The sequence below is a fragment of the Anabas testudineus genome, chromosome 1, assembly GCF_900324465.2.
Source record: "Anabas testudineus chromosome 1, fAnaTes1.2, whole genome shotgun sequence".
Taxonomy (NCBI): domain Eukaryota; kingdom Metazoa; phylum Chordata; class Actinopteri; order Anabantiformes; family Anabantidae; genus Anabas; species Anabas testudineus.
This window is the reverse complement of record NC_046610.1, coordinates 21,204,082-21,216,087: the sequence shown is the minus strand read 5'-3', so window position 1 is coordinate 21,216,087 and position 12,006 is coordinate 21,204,082. Positions and strand designations below refer to the sequence as shown.

General features: G+C 39.4%; 2 protein-coding genes across 2 annotated transcripts; both read left to right on the top strand.

Moving 5' to 3' along the window:
- Positions 1–100: 100 nt before the first annotated feature.
- Positions 101–3,276, top strand: ntan1 (N-terminal asparagine amidase). The gene is made up of 10 exons (XM_026359426.1): positions 101–346; positions 707–809; positions 994–1,059; positions 1,155–1,263; positions 1,374–1,447; positions 1,543–1,596; positions 1,689–1,742; positions 1,841–1,938; positions 2,014–2,127; positions 2,291–3,276. Exons 1-10 carry the CDS (start codon positions 266–268, stop codon positions 2,456–2,458), a joined length of 921 nt encoding a protein of 306 aa, XP_026215211.1. The 5' UTR covers positions 101–265; the 3' UTR covers positions 2,459–3,276.
- Positions 3,277–3,967: 691 nt separating this feature from the next.
- LOC113162602 (mpv17-like protein) lies at positions 3,968–11,528 on the top strand. The gene is made up of 5 exons (XM_026360829.1): positions 3,968–4,526; positions 8,250–8,269; positions 8,402–8,472; positions 8,853–8,882; positions 9,419–11,528. Exons 1-5 carry the CDS (start codon positions 4,243–4,245, stop codon positions 9,662–9,664), a joined length of 651 nt encoding a protein of 216 aa, XP_026216614.1. The 5' UTR covers positions 3,968–4,242; the 3' UTR covers positions 9,665–11,528.
- Positions 11,529–12,006: the final 478 nt, after the last annotated feature.

The following is a 12,006-nucleotide window of genomic DNA, read 5'->3' as shown; positions in this document are numbered from 1 at the left end:
TAAAACAGCGTTACGTACGAATGTCCACTAAGTGCTAATAGTGAATTGGATTCGTGGACGCCGTCCTCCTGTGCAGCAGCTGGTGGCGGTGTGTACGAACTATTCCGGTCATAACATCGCAGAAGAAGTCATCCAGGAAATCGAGGCTGTGGACGGTGTTTGCAGTTACTCTGATATGTTTATTATGAGATATTAGGCGATTTAAAAATGAAGTTATCGTTTCTTATAATGGTATGTTAAGGAGCTGGATTTAAAGCTTAAGAAAATGCCTTTGTTTATTCAAAATAGAAGAATTGACCGCATAAGCTCGACAGAGGAACTCTTCGACAAATATCCCCACTTAAAGGTTTGTTTCCTCAAAGTGTGGCTAAATTTAGTTTGCCGAGAAGGTCTCACCATCAATCAGTAGTGTTTTTCTTTAAGAATTTACTCTAAAGTGCAATTATAATTAACCTGCAATTCTGAGTGTGACATGGCAGACGCGTTTGTTAAAAGCACAACTATCATGTATTAATAATCAAACTACTGCTCTAGTTAAATAGGAGCAGTCCGATCCCAGAGCTGAAGCTTTATAGTTTGTATTTATACGTGTGAAGTAACACTAATCTTAATAATCGTGGTTTAATGTTCTGGTTTCACATGGCTATATATATATATATATATATATATATTTTTTTTTTTTTTTTTTTTCTTTTACTCGTCACAGGAAAATGCTCGAACATTTCGCTCCAAGCCACTTGTTGATGTTGACCCAAAATGCCTCCTGTATGTCCAACAAAGAGAGTTTGCAGCAACTACACCTGCAGACAGTAAGTAAAGCTACATGGTGATAATCATGACCATCAATCCCTCACTTGAGTTATCCAAATATTAGTTATATAGCTGGAGTGTTAATGGCTTTCTTTTACATACTGCCGTGAAAAACAACACATTTCTGACAATACGCCATGTTAACTATTCTGGCTCCTAATGATGATTTCTTGTGTTCCACAGATTGTGTTTCAGTCATTGGCTCCGATGATGCCACCACCTGCCATTTGGTCGTGGTGCGACACACGGGTAGCTTTCTTTTGTCAAATGCATGCCTTGTACTTTTCTCTCCCTTTGTACGAAGTAAGAAAATTACATTTTAAATCTATTTGAAAAAATTTCAGGAAGCGGAGCTGTTTGCCTCGCTCACTGTGATGGCTCCAGCACTTGGTCTGAAGTCCCTCTACTTATAAAAGCTGTCACATCGTTGAGTAACGTCAGTGAGGAGGGCAGGTATAAAACACAGACAAACACACTGCTACAATATATATTTGGGCATGTTATTATGATTAAGTAATGAATAATAAGTCTTTTCCTTTTATATGTTTCTCATTATTACACAGACTTGAGCTTCATCTTGTAGGAGGATTTAATGATGAGTCAAAGACATCCCATAAACTCAGCCTTAACATATTGGGTATAAACCTTTTAAGTTACTTCAGAAACAATCGAAATATTATGAAGACAGCATTTAAGCTTTGCAATAACTTAAACAAATCGTTGTCTTTACAGTAGAATTCCAGAAACATAAAGAGGATATTCATCTGGAAACATGTTGTATCACAGGTACAAAGCTAAAGTTGGATATTTCATTTTGTTTATAAATTCTATTTTATTCTTCCATTACTTGTCTAATAATTTTATTTCCTATGTTGTAGAAATGAATGACATCATTGTTGGTGGAAATAACAGACCCATAGTATATGGAATAGGTATGTGATGAATATGCCGAAAATTAAGAAGGATGCAATCATTTAATAACATTGAATGTGACCTAAGGAATTGTATCTATGTCTGATTCTTCTCTCAGGTGTCAATGTTAAAACAGGGGATGTGTTCCCTGCATCATTCCCTTATAAAGGGCCTGCAGAGGAGCTGAGATCAGCACGGACTTTCACTGGGGGACAGGTAATTTAAAGTACAAAACAAAGTACAAAACTCAGTGTAAAAGGATCATAAATGCCATTTAACTTTATTTTGCAGATGGCTGATATATATGACTCAAGTCAGGGACATGTCAGAATCGGCCCCTGTAAGTGGTCTCCAAATCTGGATATTGCCTTCTGGTTGTCACAAGATGATGACACAATTTTAAAGGTAGGGCATATAGAAGTAATTACCCTTTAAATGTCTTACATTTATTCATTGTATCTACTTATCTGTTTTTGATTTAAGGATTATGTTGTAACACAAACACATGTTAAAATCAGAGTAACAAAGCACATTAGTAAGAGGTATGGTATCTTTCTTCTCTGTGCAGTACCTGTCCACCTCTCCCATGGCTGAGCCACCGTACTTTGTCCAGCACATGAAGTCGACCATCCGGTTCATTTTAGAGCACCCCAACTCTGATAGCCTGTTTTCTGCAGGTCAGCCACAGCTCTACCACAGGACGGAGAGGGGGGACTGGGAGAGGGTTGTCCCGTAATAGAGGCCTGATCTAATTTTTCACTGAACCTTAACGTACACCTCGACTGTTTTTGCCTGTCAGCTCAGTGGATACACTGTGACCCATCCACCCTATATCTGTTTTTTGTTCACCGTGTCTTAACCAAAAGGTGACCAAAGACTGGACCATATGCATATGTCTGATAAATGGCTCTCCAGCTGGCTGGTCCAGCATAGAGAGAAGAGAAGAGAGAAGAATAAGTGATTCTGATCTTGCCTGTTATTTTTCAATGTTATAACATTTTATTCAATCTCTCTCATCTTGCATGACGTGCATTAGTGCAGTAAGTCAAGTTTAGTGTCCTACTGTTCACTGTCTTACACCATACTGATTGTTTTTTATGTTTTCCAATGTTTGGCCTATAAACTAAAGAAGTTTATCTTTTAAGTTTGGTATTATGCCATAAGAAATTTAACTTTCATAGAATTCACATTTTATTGCCTTCATACTTTTAGCTCAGCATTAAGCAGGTATGGAAATTCTGAATATGAGTAAAGGATTATATGAATTATTAGTGCACTGGTCATTTTAAAGGCTGCTCTCACATCTGACATGTTGTCTTTTCCTAGACATACCTGAATGCAACACAAGGTTAGCATTGTTATGTGATATGCTATCTGAGAGAAATAGATAAAGCTGGTGATTGCCTAGACTGCAAGTTAAAACTCAAATGTCTGAAACCAAATTATCTAAAAAGCTCAAAGGTCAAAACATACATAAAAAACAACTGTTGTGGTCTTTAACTATAGACTGGAAAAAGAGTGAAACTTCCAGCAATAAACTACATACTGCCTGTATACTTTCAATGTCTGTGTTTAAAAAAAAATTGCATGTGTATAGGAGTCTTCTGCAGACAATAAGCATTCTGTTGAAATGGTAGTTTTGTCTTGTTTAAAAGTTTCAAGAGCATTGTCTGACACTTCATAAGGCCTTTTAATCAGTTCTGTTATTCAGACAGTTGCAGGGTGCTTAAAGCATTAAGTGCAACTTGTGTGAACACACCGTAACTGTTGCAAAATAAATGTAACTATACGTTTTCATGTTGACATTTCGGATTTTGTCGAGTTTTCGACTTAAATCACCTCATGAAAACTTCCTCATGGTTCATGGAGTGAAAGGGAGCTCAGCCTTTCTACAGAAGAATGATTTGCAAACCACTCTCTCTACTGCCTTTTAAAAACTACTACTATACGTTACATTTGAACTCAATAAAATGGCTGAACCAGTATTTTGGATGATCGTGATATCACATCAAATTTATATCACTTGAATAACTTGGTGGTGGATCTGATCAGCTTCACGCCTCGTTTTGCCGTGAGGTGAAGTGACTGATTTCCCACAGCAGAAACGTAAACACGTGGAGTATCACGATGTGCTGACAGCTGCAGGTAGCTGCAGGTACCGTCAGGTGCTGTCTTCCGGTGCGGCTCCTCCCACGGTTTGTGGTTTTTTTACGTAAAAAGGGGCGTTTTCGTTTTACGCAAACGGGACCGACTGGCCGGGTGACAGCCTGACAGTCCAGCGTCGGCGGACGGACACTAGAAAAAGCTCTTTTCTCGGATTATAACACCTTGTGGAGTTCAGTGTATGACGGACATCACCTGTTAGTCACCGATAAGCGTTGAAAACCGGACAGAAACGTACAGTAGCCAACTCGTGACGCGGGAGAGACCCAACCTCGTGTAACCACCAGTAACGTTCAGTTAACCAGCTGTACTTACAACGTCAGAGTAGACTCCCCGCGCCACGGTAACCGCAAAATAATGCGGGCTGCGTTTTTGGGACACGTCCGTCGTTTTCCGTGGGCCACCAACGTCACGCTGTACGGCTGCCTGTTCGCCGCGGGGGACCTCGTGCACCAGCGCTTCTCGCGGACGGACGAGCTGGACTGGAGACGCACGATGAACGTGGCGCTGGTCGCGTTCAGTTTCCATGGCAACTTCAACTTCTGGTGGATGCGCTTTCTGGAGGCGAAGTTTCCCGGAAGGTCCGCCGGCATGTTGGCCAGAAAACTGATCCTGGACCAGACTGCGGCGGCCCCCCTGGCCACCACTATGGCAAGCCGTAAGGGCCATTAAACGCCACTTTATAGCACGATTTACCTCTTAAAACGCCGCTTTTTCCGGCATCTAACCTGTCATGACGCCGTTTATTGCGGCGTCATCAAATGTACCGCCGTCAAAAGCGGCGAAAAATCTATTATAAAAACGGCGCTTTTTACAGCGTAAAGGAAACGCCGTCCAAAGCGCTGCTTTAATGAAAACCGGAGCGGCGCATTCGACGTCACTTCCGGTCGCGTCGGACGCCGTCGAAAACGCCGCTCTACTATGGTATAATGATCTCCGCCCTCAGGTTTTCACAGCCTATCATTTAAAACTTGAGTGGCCCAATCACGGCTGAACCAGAACAGTCTCGCCCAAGTGAACACAGATATGCAAAGATAGAAAGTGATGCCAAGGCTGTGTCTCATCCTGTAAGCTGTCCATTACATATTATTAAATCTGTGTGAAGCCTGTTAGCAATTCACTCGCATGGTATTTGTCTTTCAGAAAGTCAAACTATATTTTTGCAATGAATGAAATGGCTAACGATATACTTTAAAAAAAATAAACAACCATTATTCACCGGGGGCATCTGCGTATGCCTGTGCTGGACTCTACATGATAAAAGCTTAAAATTACGTCCCGATGATTATTATTATTCTTACACATTCACTGTTCATGTACTGTTCTTTGCTTGTGTAGAGCTGCGTTGCGAGATGTCATGTCAATTGTAAAAAGGGCTATACAGATTAATTGTTTCTAAAGGAATAGTTCGACTCTACATAATAAAAGCTTAAAACTACGTCTGAATTCCATCTGCCTGTATAGCTCACCGGGAAGGGCGGAGCGCCGGGAACCCGATGGTAACGAGTTCGATTCCCAGTCGTACCTTTTCAAATGTTGTTATTCACCATTTTACTTTTTGGTATAGGAATTGTGATAAAACATTTAATTACATTGTTTATCAATGAATATTGCTAATGTTAACTTTTATTGTACTCCTCATTTATATCTTTGCATCCTGTGCCATTTTAAATAATATCATGTTTATGTTCTTTTTCCTCAAACCTTCTATCTAACCCATGGTCAACTGGCAGCGTGTCGTTGGTGACTGCGCGATTCAACAGGTGTCGGTCATCACAGGACCATAAATTCCGTCTTCTAATTAACTGCTGATAGGGTTTTTACACATGACACTGGGTTTTTACACTCTTCTCCTACATAAGAAGACATGCATCACATTTGTATAGTTACATATGTATTGAAGTGACATACTAACTTAGACCCGGTATGCCAAAATAAAACATGTACCATACGGTCTCAACAAATTCACTCAGCTGTACAGCACTCTACAGACAAGAAAGAGTAATCAGTACGAAGTAAAAGCATTAAAGATGTTTATTGAATTGCTTGTAAAGAATAAAACATTTCAAAAGATATTGATATAGTTCCAAGTCTGTCAATTGTGAAACAACCTTTACAAACACCTGCTTTGATGTATTCCAAATTAAATGTTTGAAAGACTCATTGTCTCACTGTAACTCACTGTGTCCTAGACTCCAAGAAGGATATTAGGTCACATAGGGTTAATACGCCATGTTGTCCTCTGTTACCGCTAAGAGGGTCAAACTGTGCTCGAATCTGCTCCATTGTGGCATTGTCCAAGTTATGCTGGATAGCAGGCACAGTAACCCTCTCTGGCCAGTCTAGCGACATTGCTGATTCTCCAGTAGCAGAAGAAGTAGCAGCCTCAGTAGAGGCAAGTCCAGCATCCGTAGCAGCCACCAAAGCTGGAGTAGCAGGAGCAGTGCCAGGCGGAGCCACCAAGACTGGGTCGGCTGAAGCAGTGAGTGGACCAGCACCAGGAGCCCCAAAGATGTCTAGCATGGCAGTGGATTGTCTGCCTTGCTGTTCGAGACAGCCTCTGACAAACAATTGCAGTGGGGTCATAAGCCATGGTTGTTCCACTGCTTCATGAAGTCCGACAGATCTCTGTTTATCCTTGGTATGTAGATGTAGTGAAGAGCCCAGAGGTGCACTTCATTCTCAAGGTCAATGATGCCTTCATTTTCAAGATGGTGAAACAACCATTCTTTTACCCAGTAATAAAAACGAACTGTGAGGATGGCATGATGGAGTGGACCTGATTAAGTGGTCAGCCAGACAGACAGGTCAATGTAAGTAAGTATTATAAAAATTAGTGAGTCCAAATTACTTTGTTTACTGGTGGAGGGATTTGAGATGCTAGATAAACAAAAGGGAAGATATGGGAGAAAGCTAGATGAGGCACTCGGGTAGTTACACTGTTGTTCATAGAGGTGTACACTTGCATTGAGACAAAGTGCATGGTTTGTTTAAACACTATTCCTAGATGCCCAGAAATTCCAAAATACCGCTACGATTAAAACATGATGGTACACAACAATTGTTTATTTATGAATATTAATTATAATAGGAAGTTGAACTTGATTACAACAATCAAGTTGTAAGTATACAAATGTGATGCATGTCTTCTTATGTAGGAGAAGAGTGTAAAAACCCAGTGTCATGTGTAAAAACCCTATCAGCAGTTAATTAGAAGACGGAATTTATGGTCCTGTGATGACCGACACCTGTTGAATCGCGCAGTCACCAACGACACGCTGCCAGTTGACCATGGGTTAGATAGAAGGTTTGAGGAAAAAGAACATAAACATGATATTATTTAAAATGGCACAGGATGCAAAGATATAAATGAGGAGTACAATAAAAGTTAACATTAGCAATATTCATTGATAAACAATGTAATTAAATGTTTTATCACAATTCCTATACCAAAAAGTAAAATGGTGAATAACAACATTTGAAAAGGTACGACTGGGAATCGAACTCGTTACCATCGGGTTCCCGGCGCTCCGCCCTTCCCGGTGAGCTATACAGGCAGATGGAATTCAGACGTAGTTTTAAGCTTTTATTATGTAGAGTCGAACTATTCCTTTAGAAACAATTAATCTGTATAGCCCTTTTTACAATTGACATGACATCTCGCAACGCAGCTCTACACAAGCAAAGAACAGTACATGAACAGTGAATGTGTAAGAATAATAATAATCATCGGGACGTAATTTTAAGCTTTTATCATGTAGAGTCCAGCACAGGCATACGCAGATGCCCCCGGTGAATAATGGTTGTTTATTTTTTTTAAAGTATATCGTTAGCCATTTCATTCATTGCAAAAATATAGTTTGACTTTCTGAAAGACAAATACCATGCGAGTGAATTGCTAACAGGCTTCACACAGATTTAATAATATGTAATGGACAGCTTACAGGATGAGACACAGCCTTGGCATCACTTTCTATCTTTGCATATCTGTGTTCACTTGGGCGAGACTGTTCTGGTTCAGCCGTGATTGGGCCACTCAAGTTTTAAATGATAGGCTGTGAAAACCTGAGGGCGGAGATCATTATACCATAGTAGAGCGGCGTTTTCGACGGCGTCCGACGCGACCGGAAGTGACGTCGAATGCGCCGCTCCGGTTTTCATTAAAGCAGCGCTTTGGACGGCGTTTCCTTTACGCTGTAAAAAGCGCCGTTTTTATAATAGATTTTTCGCCGCTTTTGACGGCGGTACATTTGATGACGCCGCAATAAACGGCGTCATGACAGGTTAGATGCCGGAAAAAGCGGCGTTTTAGGAGGTAAATCGTGCTATAAAGTGGCGTTTTATGGCCCTTACGGCTTGCCATACACCACCGTCTTCTACACAGGTCGGCGAGTAGTTCAGCGCAAAACGAGCCCTTCGTAGCTGCTAGAAATGGGAATGATCTTTTCCTAAGACATACTGTGAATGTGAAGTACGGGGAAAGAATGATCGCTCAAATGTCTTGTGTGTCTTCTAGGTGTCAGCTTCCTGGAGGGCAAAGACGACATCATGGAAGATTGGAGAAAGAAATTCCTAAATACATATAAGGTGAGAGGAGAGACGGCATGTTTTAGTGAATTAGTTTTTTGTTTTTTTTCATTGTATATACGTGTGACTAAATATTGAGCTATAATATGCTGTCCTAGTTAGCATGTGCCTTTTCAAATCAAAATAAGAGTTGTAGTCAGTCAAAACAGCCCATGTTTTGTATTTCCCTGGCCATGTGTACGCACTCTGTATCATCTGCTATTATTTGGTCTTGTAGGGGACATTATGTGCAGTATGTCAGATGCCTCTGTTCACTAACCTTGAAAGATAATATTAGCTTTGGCATCAGTTGTTTCAGATGTGTTTTTTGAGGGTTTCTCCTAAACATTTCTAAACAAGTCTAAATAACTGGTGGGCTATCTGTCTGTTTCTCTTGTCAGACCGGGCTGATGTTCTGGCCGTTCATGCAGGTAAATATCAACATCTCAACTTTTGGGAACAACTATATATAAATGATGAAAAAAAAATGTAATTGATGTTTCAGCTACATCTCACAGAGCCTGGTGTGTGCATTAGTAAGTGGATCTATGAGTACAGATTCTCTTCACCATTCAAATATCACATTTCCATCAGTCTTGATGATTGTTAGAATATAAGGAAATTGAGCTGGGGTTAGTTTTTTTTCATAGCAGGATTGAATTGTGAAAGATATACCTTAGTAACCCTTAGATAACCCTTAGCAGTTTTTCAATTCAGATGTCACCACTGAAAAACTGAAAATGACATTGCCTGGAGGAGTTTTTCAGCTAGAAGCAGAGAGATATTTTAACATAGGGAGGTTTGAGACCATTCATATAAATATAGCACTAGGCAAGCCACCCTTATACAAGTTTTATTTATTTTACAAACCATTGCTCAATTAATTAATCTGAATTATTTATTGAGATATAAACATGTAATTTACCTGTGCTATAAATATTCAATAATGTCGGTCTGCCTTCCTCAGTTGCTGAACTTTGCCCTGGTGCCTCTGTACTTGCGGACCACTTTCACCGGCTGCTGCGGCTTTGTCTGGGCCACCTTCCTTTGCTTCTCACTTCAGAGCGGCGATGGCACAGCTGGTGCTGCTCTGGTGTGGTTGTTCCCTTTTAAAGGGGATAATGCAGAAGCTTTAAACGAGAATGCAGACACTGAAGACAAAGTAGTGACTCCCAAAGATGGTATGGTAGCATTTAAATCTACTCAGAACTGAAAGAGACTGAACCAGTCGTAGTTATGGAATCTGGTTGAGTTATAGCAACTGGACCTTCTTGTTAGGTTGAAACGCTTTCGCTACTCATCCAAGTAGCTTCTTCAGTCTGAAGATAGTTGGTTGGAGCCCACAAATTCAACCTAACAAGAAGTCCTGCCATGACTCAACTTCCAGAAAACTTCACCTGGATGACTGAGAATCTTCACCGGAGGAGTTATGGAAGGAGACAAAACATAAACCAGAAGACTCTGCTCTGAACAGCATGCAGCCAGTCCAATCCACAGCTGTCTTGTCTTTGATTAATGTTGCACTGTCACTGCTAGAGACTAAAATTGTGACACAGTTTAATGTGCTTGCGAAAACAGCCTCTAGCAAATGGATTATAGAAGAAGTACATTTTTTAATAATTGCACAGAATATCACCTCTTTGAAGAAATTTAATTTAGTCCTATCTTCCAGTGTCCTACTGTGGATAATCAGCACCTCATTTCATTGGCTGTATTTAATAATGTGTTCTTACATTTAGAATAAGATACTACCCTTATTTTAAGGTTGATGTTCCAGATTCCTCTGGTTTTCACCCAAATGAAAAACTGGATTGAGGAGTGTGTGAAAGAATTCTTATCACTATGTGGACTGGCAGCTAGCATTGTGTGACTGATTTATAGGGTGCCAAGACACACAATGCACAGTCAGTTATTTTATAAAAATCATCATTTTATTAGTAATTTATAGTTTTAGATACTTTATACACAAAGAGCATACTGTGCTGAGCTAGTAGGGGAACAACGTGGGTTCACAGAGTGCATCAAAGTACTGAAAACATTAAAACTACTAATACATTTTTAATTTTCCACATTTTGTGTCTGAATATTGTGGTAAAGAGATACTACTAAATATTACTTTTTATGTTGGATTGATACATCCACTTACTTGAATATGTTGCCTGCCTGTTTGCATGGTCTCTGCGGTATCTCTTTGCACAGTTTCTTGATTCTTCAGTTTGATATTGCAGCCTGTTTTTATGGTACATCAAAGTGAAGAATGGTACTTTATAGGTTTCTTTGCTTGCAGTGATTGTTGAAATGTCAGATGCCTTTATGAAGCCTTGTTTTATAAAGGTCATTTTTGTAAATAGAGTACAGCTCAATAGAAAATTAGATATTTATACTTGTCTCTTGTCTGTCTTCTCTAAAAACATCCTCTGCATTCACATGAGATTCCTGGTGTTTCAGAGAGATTTTTATATTTCATCCCTCTACATCTACTAACTTGAATCTGACTAACTAGTAGTGTAGTAGATTGTTTATTTCTTATTCATTCAGTCTTAATTATTGACTGTATATGCACTGAAATTCAAAGGTCGAATTCCATTGATTACTCCCTTTGGTCATATCTGCAACTGACACAGTAATCCACTAAAATCTGTGGGGTTTCTTTTTGTTTTTGTTTTTTGTTTTTGGATGAGAACAGCAGTTTGATCAGTGCAGTTGATTGATTGTAATTTATAATGTATGTAATGTAAGTATTTCATAAAATTTTGCACAACAACTGAGTTAAATGTAGTAGTACAATATTTATTATTATAATAAACTGATAACATCCCATTGATTCATTGTGTGTCTACTGAAAAGCAGCTGTATTTATAGAAGCACAAAGACATTTGAATTCATGGCTTTCAATAGAATACAAGTTGTATTCTTATACCCACTGTTGAAATATCACTTGGGCCTCTGATTTTGTACTGTCACAAATTAAATTAGATTTTTCCCTTCTACCTTGAAAATGTGAGTTAGTTGAAGTCAGGTTAATGTTATGAATTAAATGTAATTAATCTTAAGCGTGCTTGACATCATTTCTATTGTTAAAATAAACAACCATGACTTATTTTGACTTGTATTACAGAAACACATAAAGTTGCTTTGAATGAATGAGCTCTTGACACTACAAAATAAGAGCTTAAATTCTCAACCTGCTAGTTTTGTTTGGTTAAAAACGTCGTTTATTGACTGAGCAGTTCATGTTCATGTTTTCAACTGATCATATTAAATCAAAACGCATAAACTAGATAGTCTAATTTGAATTAACTTGAAATTAACAAGCCACACATGACAAGAGAAAGGCCTGGTGGATTTCACTAAATTCCTACATGAGGTTTTACAGTGCACCTGCTAATAAATCCTAAACCATAACATTTCTAACACACACATATGCACCACAAGAAATGCTGAAAAGGCCATAACACAAAAACTTCAAAGCAACCGTGTGTGTCTGCTGTTTTATTTTTAACACCATCTCGGTGACAGTGGGTGGCTCCCAAGTCCTTACATCCCCGCCCGCAG